Source organism: Labeo rohita, chromosome 13 (genome assembly GCF_022985175.1).
Source record: "Labeo rohita strain BAU-BD-2019 chromosome 13, IGBB_LRoh.1.0, whole genome shotgun sequence".
NCBI lineage: Eukaryota > Metazoa > Chordata > Actinopteri > Cypriniformes > Cyprinidae > Labeo > Labeo rohita.
Window position 1 is genome coordinate 33,088,311 of NC_066881.1, and position 19,172 is coordinate 33,107,482.

Below are 19,172 nucleotides of genomic sequence, written 5' to 3' on the forward strand. Positions count from 1 at the left end.
ATCGCCTGAACAAAGTGCGTGCTTTGCTTTGAAACCAGCAGCAAAAAATACTGTGCTTTCGGTTTTAGTTTGTTTGACAGATACTGTGCCAAAGCATAATGGCCCAAAACACAACTTTAAAGAAAAAACAACTTTTTATGTTAGAATAAGAAGTTTAAATATATAAACTTTTTGTTTCATATTGTCACATGACCACGATAATATCAAGACAGTTTTGATAATATTGATAATACCGTTACATCCCAAGAAATGAATCAATATGAAGTATGAAATGAGTTTATGATTAAAGCAAGAACATCTGCCAGTGGGCTCTGCAAAAAATGAACTTAATTGCAAGGAAAAATAAGTTTTCATACCACATTTGTTCACGTTTTAAGCATACTTTGTTGCAATTTTCAAGACTTCATTTTACGTTTGCATCTCAAGTAAATCTAACTTGATTTATATTCATACTGAATTAGAATATCTTTCAAAGATTTTCATTTATTGCAATGCCTGCAACATTTAATGTCATGCCTTTATGAATTTTAGACTTTCTGCTCTGATTAAAGGCCTTCATTTGCAGCTTTTAGGGGACTGAATATAGCATGCATAATTCCCTAAACTTCTTTCCAAATGATTATTTGACAACTAAGGCTATTTTATATCAACAGAGTTTTGTTTGTTGAACACCAGGCATGATATTATGCATCTTACCAAGTCAGTGCAGGTGTAGCAAACACCATCTGAGAGGATTTTATATAGACAGCTATAATAAGATGATAGAGGGCACTAACGTTGGGTCTGCAGAGGTCTGGCAGATGAACACGAGCTCCGCTGGAAGTCTAGTTCTGCGCTGATAGATGGCTCATATTCTCTCTCTCAGGGCTTCTTCACTTTATTCTCCTTCATTCTGTCTCACTCCATCTTTTCAGCTCCTCCTCTCTCCTCTTTGGGGAACAACAGAGTTTGGCTTTGAAGTTGCACTGCTCAGCTCATTTGTGCATCTCATCATATTACTATGAGGGTGTAAAACCCTCAGCTGAATTTTTCAAACAGTGGCATTTCTTAGCCATGAGATCCCTACTGACAAGAACACCGATTTGAAGGGGTACAGTAAACGCACTCGCTTATACAGTACAAACTCACAACCTCCCAACCCTCTAATCTGCATACTATAAAGTCATCATTTGCAACTAGCATTTGTTCTACATTTCTCTGTAAGTAATGTTGCATACTAGCTCACAAATGATCCATTCTCAATAGTATTCTAGATACAAATCGGTGTTGATAACCGATTTTGTAATCAAATAGTTTTGTTTTCGGGTTAAAAATGCAACATTCCTTAAAACATGATACATTTACTTGAAAAGCAACACTGCATGAGATAATAAGACTTATTCATGGTTATATTAAAAAAACATTTTATGCAAAAAAAAAAAAATCTGATTTTTTCAACTGAAAATTCTGTCAATTCAAAAAGTCTTGATATGATGCTAAGTAAATGTATGCTGTTTTAAGGATTTTTAGTTATTTTAACTGTAAAACAAGTCAAAAAAAGACTAAATAAAAACTTAAGTATTGATATTTTTGTAGTGTTGCACTACAGAAGAGAAGGAGTTTTTGATTTTTTAGGTCAAAATAAGTGCCAAAGAATGATAGATTGAAACTACCACAGCATTTTGTTGATTGCATGAACCTAAAAGTTAATGAACTGAGCTGCAAGGAGCTGTGCAATTATGATACACTGTAGTATGTCCAAATACTGAGTATGGACTTTCCATTGAGAGTGAAATACATATTTCTAGTGCACAGCATAACTGGGATGCAGCCCAAGACTAAAAATGAATATGTTTGCGACATGGAGATGATGCATAGTTGTAAATCAAGTGTTCTCTAAGTAAATAGGATGCTACTTTTACTTATTTAGGATTTGACAAGCTCTACTTATCTCCTATGAATAGACACTGGTAGTCAAGTCTAAGTTCAGAGCGTTTGTTTAGGGTTAATTCATGTAGTACAATATTATCTACCAATTCTAGAAGATATGATTCGGGTAATCAGGGTTTGTTGCGGTTGATTACTAGAATATGAAAAGTCACTTAAGGTGTGTTCAAATCCTCCTGGGAAGTTCGTATTTGTGAGTTGGGAAGTCGTAATTAGGGCGTCAGATGCATTCAAATAGCCTTTATAGAAGCCTTAATATAATGCTTTTTAAAGGTATTTTTTAATGCACCTTTATAATGCATTGTATGATCTCATGAATAAATGTATTTATAATACATTATATGTATTAAATGTTACACCTTTAGAAAGTATAATGCATTAAAACATATGAAAACCAACCATTTTTGTTGGAATTGGTTGGGTGTCAATAAAAGGAATCTGCAAATATTATAATGCATTACAATTATTAAAATAACTGTTTCTTTTTGAATGTGATCAAAAGCTAAATTTTCAGCCTCAATACTCCAGTCTTTAGAAATCATTCTAATATGCTGATTTGCTGTTCAAGAAAAATTTTTATTATTATTATCAATCTTTTTCAGGATTCTATGATGAATATAAAGATCCAAAGATCAGAATTTATCTGAAATAAAAAGCTTTTGTAACATTATACACTATACCATTCCAAAGCTTGAGCTTTTTGGGAAAGAAATTATAGTAATTAATACTTTCATTTAGCAAGGATGCTAAATAGAATGATGATAAAGACATTTATAATGTTACAAAAGATTTCAATTTAAGATAAATGCTGTTCTTCTGAACTTTCTATTCATCAGAAATCTGAAAAAAATGTCTTTTTCTTTTCAACATAATAATAATAAATGTTTTTTAAACAGCAAATCAGAATATTACAATGATTTTGGAAGGATCATGTGACTGGAGTAATGATGCTAAAATTCAGCATTGAATTCATTGGAATAAATACAATTTTTAAATATAGTCAAATAGAAAACAGTTATTTTAAATAGTAAAAATATTAGAAAAATGGATCAAATAAATGCAGGCTTGGTGAGCAGAAGAGACTTTAAAAAAAAAAAAAAAAAAACATTTAAAATCTTACTGTTCAAAAACTTTTGACTGGTAGTGTACATAAATGATTCAAGCAAAACATTTATGATTTTTTACTAAAAAATAATGACTAAAGAATGTGCATCTGGTGTGTTTTTGCTTTTTTTTCCAATTTATGGTGTTGTAAATTAAATGATTATATTGTAATTACACAGTACTATGGTATTTTATGCATGCAACTTAGATTTACCATTAAGACAGATGCTGCATTCACTGCATCCGACTTGTTTTCTCAATGACACAATCCCAACTTGGGACATTTCTCATTTCCCACTCGTAACTGTGACTTTGCACTGATGCTTTTGTTCATTCAGCTCATGAATACGATCTTTCCAACATGATTTGAACACACCGTTATTACCTAGCACGCGTTCTTAGCATACGCCGTAGCAAGTTACGATCCAAAAATCCTACAGGATATCCTACACAGTTCATGCATGCCATGCTGTTCTACACAAGCTCAAAAATTTAAATCGCAAACCCAAACCGCTCAACAGCCAGAGAGAGTTGGAGAGGTTTTACTGCTAAAAACAGTCGTTTCTGAGATGGGTACCTCTACCTAGAGTCACTGGTTTCTGCTAATCGGTTGTTCATGATGCCCAAAGCACCAACGCCACCAGAAAAGCCGTTCTGCCGTGAACTGCCGCACACCGTTCTGGGATATCCGTTCGCCGACTCCGACAGCTGTTTCTGCATAATGGCCAGCGAGATTTTATTGGATCCCGTCAAGTCCCGCATGGATATCATCTCGCCCGAAAGCCTGCGTCCCTCCGTGTCGCTATCGCAAGGGCCATCCGTGTCCGGCGTCCGGCCGAAGCGTCCGCGCCTAAGGCGCGAGCCGGGCCTGATGGCGTTGCGGCGTCCTAAGAAAGCATTTGCTTTGTTGCAGCGCTGGCAGCACAAGCAACTCATTTTCCCCAACATCCAATTGAGGACCTGCTTAATGACAATGGAGATGACATTGAAGAGCGAGTAGATGCAACATACTCCAGTCAAGATGAAGAAGAAGTTAGCCAACCGGTAAAGTCCTTGGTAGCCATATGCAGCGCTTTGGCTGCTCACCAAATCTCCGAAACCAATCGTGCTGAAGGTGACGAAGCAAAAATACAGCGAGTCCAGATACGCCCAGCCTTCGACTGGAGTGTACATGGCTGACGCGCAGCAGGAGATCACGATGGCCGATAAACCCAGAATGAGCATCACGTGATACACAGAAGGTTTCCAACCGGGTAACGTACTCGCCGCGAAGTCCTGGCAGATTCCCGGTGGGAGAAGGCCGCTGGTCCGCAAACGACGCAGACGCACCGCCTTCATTACCACGGCCAGCAGGGTAATGATGCGCTCCAGAAAGAGGTTGAAGAACAGGATGGTGGCCGCACAACCTAACAGACCGTAGAAGATCAGGAAAACCTTTCCAGCTACTGTCACAGGGGTGGTCATCCCAAATCCTGCAGGAAGAAAACCAAAAGAGCTTGTTTGGACATCATATTCTTTATATGCAATATAAAGATCATTCATTTGGAGTTGAAAACCTTTATGTTTACATTTATTTATTTGGTGGATGCATCATGCATCTATTTAAAATTAGCTAATGAGAATAGTACAAGCGTTAAAGACCTATAATGACCCTTTTTACAATATGCAATGTAAGTCTCAGGTGTCCCTAGAATGTATTTGTAAAGTTTAAGCTCAAAATACAGCACAGATCATTTATTATATAATTTTGAAAATGCCCATTTTGAGTAGAATCAGAAACACGCCGTTTTGGTGCATGTCTCTTTAAATGCAAATGAGCTGCTGCTCCCCGCCCCCTTTTCCAGAATAGAGCAGTGCCTTTACAGCTCCTACCTCAGATATTCTGCCTAAAAACATCTGTTTGGTTTTGACTATCATGTCTATCAAGCTTTTTTTTTTTTTTTTTAAACCATAGTAGTTTAAACTTCTGATGTTGGGTTTTCTGAGCACACATATCTGAAGCATGCACACAGAAAGTGAGTACTAAACTAAGTTCTATTCACGTCTTTCATGTCTTATTGCGCTTTAATTGTCAAATACACAGAAGTTTATGTTCAAAATTTTGGTGAGAAGTTCTCTATTGTCATAAAAAAAACCATAATGGTTCTTAAACAAACATTAAAAAATGATTAAAAAAAAGAAAGAAAGAAAGAAAGAAAGAAAGAAAAAAGCCTAAAAAAATAGAATAATAGAATAAATCCTCAAAAATTTCCCACATTTAATACCATAAAATTATAATAATTAAGGTTTATTAAGGTAATTAATATATATATATATATATATATATATATATATATATATTCCTTTTTCAAATAAGTAACACAAGTTACTAAGTTTTCCCATTTATTTTCCCATTTATTTACTGACACCTCTTCTGTCCCTGTGTTGAGAGAAAATGCGAGTGAGGTGCAGAGGCAGAGCAAAACAAAAGCAAAACTTCCTTCAGGCTTATTCATTCAACTTTTGGTGTGAAAGTGCCTTTGCAGTTACCAAAAATATTGCTCCTGGGTTTTTTGTTATTAAAAATTAATAAGCAAGCCCAGCTCAGGTGACAAAAAGTAATGCAAAAGTAACGTAATGTGTTACTTTCCATAAAAATTAATGCAATACTGTAATGAATTACTTTCAAAAGTAACTTTCCCCAAAAGTGCTTGAGGACAGAATAAGAAGAACAGAAATCACTGTCATTTCACCAGCACTGTAACTAGACTTGACGGTGACTGCGGGGTAGCAAAAAAATAGCTGATATCCTTAAAATTTGATTATTCCAATAACGACTGACCTTCAGCATTGCTGCAACATTCACATCCCAGTGATTAAACTAGCTTGTCTTTGACAGGTAGCTGGAATTGATTTAGAGAGCTATATATTAGAGGAGATGTTTTCTAGAGAATTGCATCCTTTGGAACACATCAGTATAGAAAGTCTTCTGAATAATTAAAGGATTCCTGGGAGGAGAAGATAAAGCCCTTACACTTTTGTCATTTTAACTGATTACAGTGAGAGAAAGTGAAAAAGAAACAGCACAATGAACTCTGTATCTGCATTTCCTGTTGGAAACAGAAATGCTAGAAAGGCAGAAAAAGAATATGGTTAAGATTTTAGACGCAAAATGTTTCTAGTTATACAAGCTTGATTTTATGTGTTTAATGCCAAAGTTTCACACTGCAATGCATAACGCAATGCAAGTATGTTTATAGCACATTAGTGTATCATTCTATTAATGCAAGTCAATGGGAATTGTCTTATCTAAACATATATAAAGCAGAATTATCTATCTACAAAACTGAATTCATAACTAGTAAAAGAAAAAAAAATTGTTTGAAGAATATTAGTGCAGTGCTGTAACATATTAAAACTATTACTATCTAAACAAGTGAAATAACTATTAACCATTTCAATATTAATTTAGAGAATTTTTTTATATTATTTTGATTTTTTTGTTTTATAATATTATTATTTAATATAACTTTGAATGAATCTAATAAATTAATCTAATAAAGCAAATCATATATGTATATATGTGGGAGATAGATATAGTTTGAGTTTTGATTGTTTTATTTTTCTGTTTTTTTTTTTTTTTTTTTTATTTATTTTATTAAGTTTTAGTAATTTTGTTGTTGTTTTTTTCCTAACTTTTATTTCTTTTATTTTTGTCTGTATAGTTTTTTATTAATTTTTTTCTATTGTAGTTTTTATTTAAACTTATGAAATACGATACAAAATGAAAATATTTCTTTGATATCTAGCTGAAATAAAATTATTACAATTTTAAGTTATGTACTAATAGTTTGAGTTTTGATAGTTTTATTTTTATAATTTACATTTTTTTATTTTATTACATTTTAGTAATTTTGTTGTGTGTGTTTGTGTGGGGTTTTTTTTTAATATGTCTGTATAGTTTTTATTCATTTTTTTACATTTTAGTTTTTGTTCTTTTAGTACATCAAGTTAAACTTATGAAATAAGTCTTATGAAATAAAAATGTTTCTTTGATAACTAGCTGAAATAAAATTACTACAATTTTTAGTTATGTACTGATAGTTTTGATAGTTTTATTTTTATATTTTCCATTTTTTATTTTAATAAGTTTTAGCAATTTGTTGTTGTTTTTTCTGTTGTTTTTCTCTTTAAATATGTCTATAGTTTTTATTCATTTCTTTCCGTTTTAGTTTTTGGTATTTTAGTACATCAAGTTAAACTGAAATAAGTTTGATATGAAGTGAAAATGTTTCCTTTGTAACTAGCTGAAATAAAAAATATTAAAAAATATTTTTTAATGCCTTTAGTTATAGCTGAATCAGCTTTAGCACTTTTATACAAAAAATGTTTAAAATGACAAGCCCAGGGTGCTGTTAAACACACATCTTTTGAGGAACGGTGGAAAAACTCATGACAGAATTCTCCTGCAATGCATTTATATACACTGTTGAACAAATAAAATAAAAGTCTGCAGAAGCACAAAATGCCCATGGAAACACCCGATGTTGCATTCTGGACGGTTAGATAACACTTCAGTCTCGGGAGACACACAAAGAGCAAGCCACAGACTGTGCTGAAACATATCCAATAAACACGAGCGACATTCACTGCCTAAAAAAACACAACTGCACATACTTCACCACAACAAAAAATAATGAAAACACTGAGCAGAAGAGTGCCCATGTGGCTGATGGCAATGCACAACAGACTCTCCTGAAAACAGCCCATTCGCTCTGGCGTAAAACCACACGGTGCTCTTTATAAGACAAAAAGAGAACAGGATCAAATCTGACCTCTCAGCCGTTCATCTCTAATTAATTAACCCTACTCGTTTTTCCACTGGCCTGCCGCTGAGATGCTCTTGTTAAGAGGGCACTGAGGTTTCGTCTGCCAAGGGCCACCCAGCTCTCTCTCATTAAAATCTCAGTTACCTCAAGCCCTGAACCATCGATTCGGTGCCGTTTCAGAGCTCACACTTCAGACTGGATCTCTGGAGACTTTAGGGACAGAGGGGAGAGAAAGAGAGCAAACACACCCAAAATAACCTGCAGGACTTTAGACAAAAGTCTGACAGATTGCCTTTGTTGAGATTTACAACTCAGCATTCACAACGGCTGCATTCTGCTCAAGTTTGTGCAAAAATCAAATGCCAGCCGTTGTTTTACGATCTTATATTTGATATTCAGTATAAAACAATGTGGCAGGCTGGAAACAATACACCATACTGAAGAAACTCCAGATATGCCATCTGCTTTGAGGTCTGCATGATATTAAATACCTATTTTTAGACAATAAAATCAATTAGCAAACAATTAAACTGTATTCACAACCCATTTATTTCTGTAAAGTAGCCAAAGGAAGTCTATAATACCTGCAGAAAGTTATCTATTGTATCTCAATGGTGTGCAGTATGTGTGTCACACAAAATATTTAAAGCAACAGTTCACCCAAAAATGAAAATTTGCTGAAAATGTACTCACCCCCAGGCTAAGATGTAAATGAGTTTGTTTCTTCATCATATTTGAAGAAATGTAGCATTACATCACTTGCTTACCAATGGAGTGCATGGCTGCCGTCAGAATGAGAGTCCAAACAGCTGATAAAAACATCACAATAATCCACAAATAATAGACACTACTCCAGTCAAAGCCAAAATCTGCATATTTGTAAGAAAAAATCCATCATTTAGACATTTTAGCTTTAAACCATCACTTCTGGACAAAATGTAGTCCATAATAACACTTCCTCCAGTGAAAAAGCCCATGTTGTCGTCTCACATCAAAATCCACTGACATATATTTGTTTAAAACTGTTTTAGACTATTTTAGCTTGTAAACTGTGCTTGATCTGAACATATTTCTCTCCTGATTCAGACTAGATGACTTTTTAGATTCACTGAGGAAAGCAATATTATAGATAATTGCTAGAAGCAATGGTTTCAAGTTAGTAACACATTCATTTCAAATATTTTTGGTTCTCAAGATGTTAATTAATAGACTGGAGTGGTGTGGATTTCTTGTGGGTTATTGTTTTTATCAGCTGTTTGGACTCCATTGGTGATGTAATGCTACATTTCTCCAAATGTGATGAAGAATCAAACTCATCTACATCTTGGGATGGCCTGAGGGTGGGGAAATATTCAGCAAATTTAAATCTTTGGGTGAACGATAATTTTAATCGTATTATATAAGTTGCAGCATGATTTAGACGATAAAAAAATGCAACTTAAACCGTCACATCTGGCCAAAATGTGAGTCCATAATACAAAATTTCCCTCCAGTGAAAAAAATCCAAAATCCACTAACAGTTTAAAACTGTTATGGAGTGTTTTTGCTTGTAAACAGTGCTTGATCTGTGCATATTTCTCTCCCGATTCAGACGAGATAACTTTAATTAAAGAAAGCAGTTTAAAACACCTTAATGATGGATTTGTTTCTTACGAACACACAGCTTTTGGCTTCTCAGTATGTTAACTGATAGACTGGGGTGTTGTGGATTACTTGTGGATTATTGTGATGTTTTTACCAGCTGTTTGGACTCTCATTCTGACGGCACCCATTCACAACAGAGGATTCATTGGGGAGCAAATTATGTAATGCAACATTTCTCCAAATGTCATGAAGAAACAAACTCATGTACATCTTGGATGGCCTGAGGTTGAGTACATTTTCAGCTATTTTTTTTTTTATTTTTGGGTGAACTATTCCTTTAATTGCTTTATATATGTCGCAGACAATTCAGATGATAGAAAAATTATTATATTCCTGGAAAATAGAGTAGGCCTACATGCATGTTACAGTTTTTTATGCTAGTATGTCATGCAGCAAGTCAGTGTCTCCTTAAGAAATTAATAGCATATGAGCACTTCACTGTGACAGATGGTTTCAGCTCGTTTCCAAACACAATGCAGCATGCAGCAATCTTTGCCTCACAATATGCCAGCACAGTCTAGCTATTTAGCACCTCTGACAAAAAAAAAAAAACATATACACACTATGCAAGCACATTAAAACCACCATTGTTCGCACTGACAGCAAGCATCCTAATTTCAACAATCTGGCATTTTTCCTGCCCTGGACAGAGGCCATTTCAGTCGTCCTGCTGTCTTCAGGGATCGCAAGCCAGATATATAAAATACAGAGATGATAAGGAGGGGTAGGATTTTTTTTTTTCCTGACGAACAGGAAATCATTAGTCACCGGCTGGAGTGCAGGGGGTCTGCGGAGAACGGGTTCAGGGTGTGATGATGGAAAGGATGAGCTGAGTAAGAAGTATCTGGCACTTTCTCTACACTACACTACCATCTGCCCATCACTACACATCATGTGCCTGATTACTTGCGGTTACACAAACACGTGCCATACACCAGCTCTTTTTAGTGCTGAAACCTGCATTTGAGGTTGCATAAAGAACAAAGGTAACAAAATTTAAACCACAACATAAAGTTTTCCTCAAGTAGATATAAACTAGTTTTATGCTAAAACTAGTGCACAGCATTTGCCCATACAAAACCAGTACTCAAAAGTTCAAGTCAACTCCAAGAAACTACATTTAATGTAAACTTACGGTGCAAGACAAGACAGTTTTTTTATGCACTGATCAATTTTGAGATTTTGGGCTGTTTGACATTTTACAGTGGAAAGAAAATATCTAAGATACCCTTTTTAATGTTTATTTTATTAAATTTCAATTATGATATATATCTTTAAAGGCTGTTTTGCAAAAAGAGTTTTTTTTTCCACTTCAGCAGCACTTACATGCAACAAAACTTACAATTTTATTCCTATCGATATTCTGAAGGTTTTTACTGAAGGATTTGTTTATATACAGTTGAGGTCAAAAGTTTACATACACCTTGCAGAATCTGCAAAATGTTAATTATTTTACCAAAATAAGAGGGATCATATAAAATGCATGTTATTTTTTATTTAGCACTGACCTGAGTAAGATATTTCACATAAAAGACGTTAACATATAGTCCACAAGAAAAAATAATAGCTGAATTTATAAAAATTACCCCATTTAAAAGTTTACATACACTTGATTCATAATACTGTGGTTAGTGATAGTTGTTAATGAGTCCAACAATGACTGTATGATTTTGAGATCATCTTTTCACACTGAGGACAACTGAGGGACTCATATCCAACTATTACAGAAGGTTCAAACACTCACTCATGCTTAAGAAGGAAAAAGGATGCATTAAAAGCCAGGGGGTGAAAACTTTTGAACAGCATAAAGATGTGTACATTTTTCTTATTTTGCCTAAATATCATATTTTTTTCATTTAGTACTTCCCTTCAGAAGCTACAGAGAATACTGACATGTTTCCCAGAAGAAAAAAAAGGTAAATTTACCCTGATCTTCACATTCAAAAAGTTTTTACTTCCTGCCTCTTAATGCATCATGTTTCCTTCTTTTGAACAGGGTTTACTCTATCTACACGTCTTTTATGTGAAATATCTTATTCAGGTCAGTACTAAATAAAAAATAACATGCATTTTGTATGTATCCCTCTTATTTTGGTAAAATAATGAACATCTTGCAGATTCTGTGAGGTGTATGTATACTTTTGACTTCAAGTGTAGATATTTTGCATAATGTTTTATTCCTAAAACATTTTCTTCCTAAAAACATGTTTTTTTTTTTTCTGGCTGTTGACAGTATTTTCTGATTTATGAAGTGACTAAAAGAAAAATCCAAAATCCCCTCACTAAATCCATTTGACTCTAATATGACAACAAAATGAAGCAATAATTTTGAACAAATGTTCAGATTTTTCTTCTGGAAATGTATGCATATTAGTTCACATTTAAACAGATTATGATTAATTTGCATATTTAAACATGACATTTCATAAAACTTGTAATTAAAAAAAAAAAAAAAAAAAAAAAAAAAAAAAAATGCAATTCTTAATGAAATCAAACAACTGGAGAAGCATAGTGATCTATATTAATTAATTTTTTTTACCGTATTCACCCGGGGTATCTTGTCTTGATTTTTCATTAAACACTCATTTAGAGACAGTTATGCAGCTGTGCAATGAGAAATATTTTGCCACCTCAAAAATACTCTCAAAAACATTTCAAAACATTGATTCACACTCATTTCTATTCATTTCTTTTGCTGTGGTAGCAGATTGGAAAATACCCTGCAAGTGAGCAGGGAAGCATATTTATTATTTATTGATTTTATACAACAGAGTATGAGAAACTGATATGGCGACTTGCCATGTGTAAGCCATGATATCAAAACTTTCAGCAGTGAATTCAGCCTGTCTTCCCTTGACTACAATAACAAGGAAAGAATGAGTCATAACCGAGCATGACAGAATCCCATACATAGCAATGCAAGAGCTGACAACATAAACAAACAACATGGATTTGCTGTTATTTTTGCGCTGATTTACACAAAACAGGAAAAAGCAGAAAAAAAGAGCAAAGGTCTGGATGAGGGAGTGCTTAGAGAAACGTGGGCTGCGTATGTTTGGCTCAATGCTTCACCCTCGTTTTGCGCTCTTTCACTATTCTGCCGTTTTACTGGTTGTTGTTTTTATTTGTCAGAGATTGTCGGACAGATTTCATACTAGTTTGAAATGCATTGTAGCATCTGTAACCAGTTGCGCGGTGTCTTTCTAGTGCGTCGCTGACGGGCACACGCTGTGAGATGGCTGTGATCTGGGGCTCCTTGTCGCAGTTATGAAACATTAAAGTCCGACAAGCTTGGGGCTTGTAGTACAAAATGTTTTCAAACATAAAGCATTTTTGCATTCAAAGAAGTATTTATCTCTCACAAAAAACAATGCATATCTCTTGACAAGGGTGACCTTGACATCTCACTGGTCCGAAATCACAATCTGCATATACATTTACATTTAATACAACAGAAACTAAAAACAGCACAAGCATTCAACTAAATAATTCTCTATAAAATATTAGACGCCAAAAGCCTAAAAGAGACCAGGGTTTTTATTGTTAACTAAAACTAAAACTTTTCTTCATTAAATGAAGTTATATGAAGTATATAATGTAGAAATAACTAAAAACATTACATGAAAACTTAAACCTTTTTAAGTTTAGGTACCAAAATGACTAAAACTAAAGCAAAATAGAAAAAATGACAAGAACATAAAATTATTACAACCTAAACTAAAATCAAAACATAAAAATAATACACTGAAAGTATATTTATTTTATATTAAAATATAAATTGAAAAACTACAATTACAAGAACTAAACTAAAAATAAACTTAACTAGAAATAGAAATCTAACAAAAAATAGCAAAAGTATATAACAAAATCACTTCGGTCGTAATCTAAAATTAAAACATAATATATAAAAAATAAATAAACTGTAATAGTATATAAAAAATACTAATATTAAGCCTGACATAGACTATCCTCTTGAATCTTTTAAAAGTAGAAGCAAGTAGAAATAAAATTAGAAAATAGAAATATTATAAAGCTAACAAGAATGACAAAAGCATATAACATAATTACTAACTTAAACTAAAATACAAATATAAAATAATATAAAGTATGTTTATTTTATACTAAAAATACAAAAATAAAAGGTAATTTTCTGGTCCAAAATCACAAGCTGCATATCAATTTACATTAAATACAACAGAAACTAAAAACAGCACAAGCATTCTAGCTATTTTTTCCCCCGAAGCATTCAACTAAATATTTCTCTATAAAATATTAGAGGTCAAAAGCCTAAAAGAGACCAGGGTTTTTAATTGTTAACTAAAACTAAAACTATTAAAACTGTTTTCTTCATTAAAATGAAGGTATATGAACTATATAAATGTAGAAATAAACTATAAATATTACATGAAAACCTTTTTTAAGTTTAAGTTTACACTGAAGTACCAAAATAACTAAAAATAAAACAAAATAGAAAAAAGAGCATGAAAAAAATGACAAGAACAAACAATTATTACAACCTCAACTAAAATCAAAGCATAAAAAATAATACACAAAATAATACACTGGAAGTATCTTTATTTTATACTAAAATATAAATTTAAATACTACAATTGCAAAAACTAAACTAAAAATAAACCTAAATAAAAGTATAAAAAAACAAAATCTAACAAAAATAACAAATGTATGTAAAAAAATTACTTCAACTTTAATCTAAAATGAAAACATGCATGTATAACATACTTATACACACTTTATAATTTTTTTGTAAGAATGTTGACATACTTTGTGTATTTTTAAATATTATTGCAATAATATATAAAAATACACTATACTAAAATATAAAAATTAAAGCAGATTGAAAATAAGTACTGTTATAGTATATAAATAATATTAAGACAGACAGACTTGAATATCCTCTTGAATATTTTAATAAGCAAGTGAAGTAGAACTAAAATTACTAAAAATAAAAATAAATAAATATTAAAAAGCTAACAAAAATGATGAAAGCAAATAACAATATTACTTCAACTTAAACTAAAACAAAAATCAAAAATAATATACATAAAGTTATGTTTATTTTATACTAAAATACAAAAATAAAAGCTAATTTAAAGTAAATACTATAATAGTATATAAATAATACTAAAATAAGCCTGACTATCTTCATAAGTAATTTTTAATAAGCATGAGAGTAGAAGTACTAAATTACTAAAATTAAATAAAAAATAAAACTAAATGTTATGGCATTTAACAAAATTACTACAACTTAAAAACAAAAAAATACACTGAAAGCATATGTATTCTATAGTAAAAGTATAAAAATAAAAGCTATACTGTAACAGTACAAATAATGCTAAAATACGCCTGACATAGACTATTCTTTTAAATCAATTTTTAATAAGCAAGTGAGTAGAATATATTACCCAGTAAGAAAGTTCTAAGTTCCCTCAGACTGCCTTGCCTCTGAGGTCTCACTAAGAGTCATATCAGCTTATATAAATTTTCAGGATTTCCTTTCTGGAGACTGTGTTTAAATGATTCTTTGTACTGTGTTTGAATGGGGGAGACCATACTGTGTTCAAACATGGGCTTTCACGCAGGGTTTGAATGGAAAAGCTCACCTGCACCCCGACGAGAGCGTACGGTGAAGCTGTTTTTGAACTGAGGAAGTCATACAGCGCTCCAACAGTAGAAGTGCATTTGCTGGACGAATGGAAAAGCGCAGAATGCATTAGAAAGGAGATTCACGCTGTATTCGAACCAAAGCTCACTGTGCAATTCAAAAGAAAGAAGTAAATGGCTTTATCAGTTAAAGAAACAGCACAATTACAACAAAACTACAATTCCCATCATTCTTCAGGAACAAAAATGGTTAAAAAATGGACTATGATTATTAGCATGACATGACACTGTTTGTACTTCCTGTTACTTAATGTTGCTGTGGTAATAAAGTCATAAGGCCCGAACACAGTCTGGTTTGTTCGAATGTCTGTCAGTTTTTAATGTTATACACAGCAGTACAGAAGAGAGCTCAACATCTCGTCTGTTCCTACATTGATTTATTGTCGAGAAACCGAGCAGCGCTGCCTCTCCCTCTGCATTTATTTCCTTATCGACTCAGACTTGTTTTCACAGTCTGCCACAGACACTTACAGTAGTTTGTGCAGTATGCTGTGAAAAGATTACTCAGGTGTATGACAGATTTTTATACATCACGAAACAACGGCTGGCTGAGGAGCATTTATCTTGGCTGTAGAAGTGAAGTTATGACGCCCATGTTACTGCAAAGCTTCATGCCTTTTAAGCCTGCTGCATACTATAAAAGAAGCTCATTTCCCTTTCCTGATTTATGACAAAAAGCTCCAGACTGTCTTGTATTGCACTGTAATGCACAAATTGGCAAATACAATAGGTCATGCAGGGATTTTATTTTTACAGAAAATGTGCAGATGTAGAAGAAAAAAAAAAACAAAATCTCACAAAAATAAAAGAATAAAACAAAATTACTTAAAACTTAAAACATACAATAATATATAAAAATACACTAAAAGTATATTAATAAATAAAACATAAAAATAAAAACAGATTCAAAATAAATACTGTAATAGTATATAATACTAATATTAAGACTGACACAGACTATCTTCTTGAATCTTTTAATAAGCAAGTAAAGTAGAACTAAAATTACTAAAAATACAAATAAACAGAAATATTAAAAATAGTCTGTCAAACGATTAATCGCATACAAAATAAAAGGTTGAGTTTGCTTAATGTATGTATGTATATATAAATACACAGAAATGAATGTTATTTATGTACAAAATATTTTATTAATATATAATATAAATTATCTAAAAATTATAATAAATACATATACTTGTAAATAATTATTAAATATATACATGAATGTGTTTGTATTTTTATATACATAATTACACACACACACATATTAGGCAAACTCAAACTTTTATTTTGTATGCGATTAATAGTTTGACAGCCCTATAATATACAGAAAGTATGTTTATTTTATACTAAAATACAAAAATAAAAGCTAATTTAAAATAAATACTATAATAGTATATAAATAATACTAAAATAAGCTGACAGACTATCTTTATGAATCATTGTTAATACGCAAGAGAGTAAATATAAGTATATAGAGTAAAAATAATATTTATAGAGTAAAAATAAAGCTAAATGTTATTGTAAATATTAAAAAAAAGGTTAAAACAGCAGATAACAAAATTACTACAACTTAAAAACAAACAAGTATATTATTTACAAGTATATGTATTTATAATTTTAAGATAATTTATATTATATATTAATACAATATTTTGTACATAACATTTCTCTTAAATATATACATTCATTTCTGTGTATTAATAATGACACACACATAGAAAATGTGCAGATGTGCACATTCTGCACACTATAGAAATACTAAGAGTTGTACACTGCAAATAACTTGATTTATGTTTTGTAAAATATCTAAAAATTGTTTAATGAAATGCTAAGATTTGCAGAGAATTTTAAGATTTTTTTAGAAATCTTTTATTTTAACTGCTACTCTTCTCTTAAAATGAACAAAAGTGACAGTAAAGACAATTATAATGATATAAAAGATTTCTATTTCAAATAAATGCTTTTTTTTTTTGTAAACATTAGTAAATACACTAGAAAATTGCATGCTTTCAAGGGCGCACATTTAAGGTGTGGAGTAAGAACATATAAGGTAGCTGAATGATAAAAATTCCCCTTTTTAAACTTTGATAATGATGTTTTGCTGTTTTGTGTTCATCTGCTTCTCCCATTTGCTCATTTTACATTGATTGTCACTCCATACAGACTAATATAATCAGATACAACAGTAATTTATCAGATATTTATTACAATATTTACTGACAAATTGAACATTCACTTCAGTGGTATGAGATGACTGGATGTTTTCAACTGAGTTCTATTTGAACTGTCACCAACTGAACTGCAGTGCGCAAACTATTTAAAATATAGTGAATTAAGCTACAAACTCGATCATAATGCACAATGTTTCTATCTAACATGCATTTTGAGGTGCAGCTCATCATGTTAATGAAGTGTTTTCACTAGTTAGCAGCACCAAACGAAAAGCAGAAGAACAGGCGAACCGATTCAACTGAGTGAGTCATTTACGCTGGAAAAGCTCCGATTGATTCAATCTCGTGACTTTGATCATTCAGTTCAAGCGATTCAATAGCAAAACAACAGATCAAAACAGCCATTCATTTTCGAATTTGTGTAGTGATGGGTAAACAGAACTTTCAGAAACTTTAAAACAGTTAAATAATTGCGTCGCAAAATTATTCATTGATCGGGTATCGCGAATCATTTGATTCAGATCGGCACCCAATCTGAATTAAATGATTCAGTGTTTTGAGTTGGAATAGGACGTCGGAGCGTGGATCGCGAATCATTTGATTCAGTTCGGAATTTTAGAGCGGGTTTGTGAATCATTTTGCGAACCGACTGACTCGCGATCCACGCTCCAAAGTCCCGATCTACAATAATGATTCGCGAATCATTTTAGAGTTAGATCAGTTAGATCAGGACGTCAGAGCGTTTTTTTTTTTTTTTTTTTTTTTTTTTTTTAACTAAGGATAGTGAATCATTTGATTTAGATCGGAAGTTCGGAGCGGGTTCGCGAATCATTTGTTTCAGATCAGGATTTCAGAGCGGCCAGGTTCGCAAATCATTTCGCAAATTGATTGATTCGCGATCCACACTCTGAAGTCCCGATCTGAAATCATGATTCGCGATTCATTTGAGTTATAGATCAGGACGTCGGAGCGTGGATCGCGAAATCATTTGATTCAGTTCGGGATTTCACAGCGGGTTTGAGAATCATTTCGCGGAAACGATTGATTCGCGATCCACGCTTCGAAGTCCCGATCTGAAGTGATGATGCGCGAATCTTTTGAGTTAGATCAGGACGACGGAGCGTGGATCGCGAATCATTTGATTTAGATCGGAAGTTCGGAGCGGGTTCGCGAATCATTTGTTTCAGATCGGGATTTCAGAGCGGCCAGGTTCGCAAATCATTTCGTAAATTGATTGATTCGCGATCCACACTCTGAAGTCCCGATCTGAAATGATGATTCGCGATTCTTTTGAGTTGGATCAGGACGTCGGAGCGTGGATCGCGAATCATTTGATTCAGTTCGGGATTTCACAGCGGGTTTGAGAATCATTTCGCGGAAACGATTGATTCGCGATCCACGCTTCGAAGTCCCGATCTGAAGTGATGATGCGCGAATCTTTTGAGTTAGATCAGGACGACGGAGCGTGGATCGCGAATCATTTGATTTAGATCGGAAGTTCGGAGCGGGTTCGCGAATCATTTGTTTCAGATCGGGATTTCAGAGCGGCCAGGTTCGCAAATCATTTCGTAAATTGATTGATTCGCGATCCACACTCTGAAGTCCCGATCTGAAATGATGATTCGCGATTCTTTTGAGTTGGATCAGGACGTCGGAGCGTGGATCGCGAATCATTTGATTCAGTTCGGGATTTCAGAGCGGGTTTGAGAATCATTTCGCGAAACGACTGATTCGCGATCCACGCTCCGAAGTCCCGATCTGAAGTGATGATGCGCGAATCTTTTGAGTTAGATCAGGACGACGGAGCGTGGATCGCGAATCATTTGATTTAGAT

At 33.1% G+C, this 19,172-nt stretch overlaps 1 protein-coding gene across 2 annotated transcripts in view; it reads right to left on the reverse strand.

Annotated features, from left to right (window-relative positions):
• Nucleotides 1-2,765: 2,765 nt before the first annotated feature.
• Nucleotides 2,766-19,172, reverse strand: part of kcnk12 (potassium channel, subfamily K, member 12) — a 43,998-nt gene continuing 27,591 nt past the window's right edge. For both annotated transcript variants that reach the window (XM_051126218.1, XM_051126219.1), the window contains exon 3: nt 2,766-4,502. In XM_051126218.1, coding sequence (XP_050982175.1) covers nt 3,610-4,502 — 893 coding nt within the window. In that variant the 3' untranslated portion in view covers nt 2,766-3,609. The remainder of the gene's footprint in view (nt 4,503-19,172) is intronic.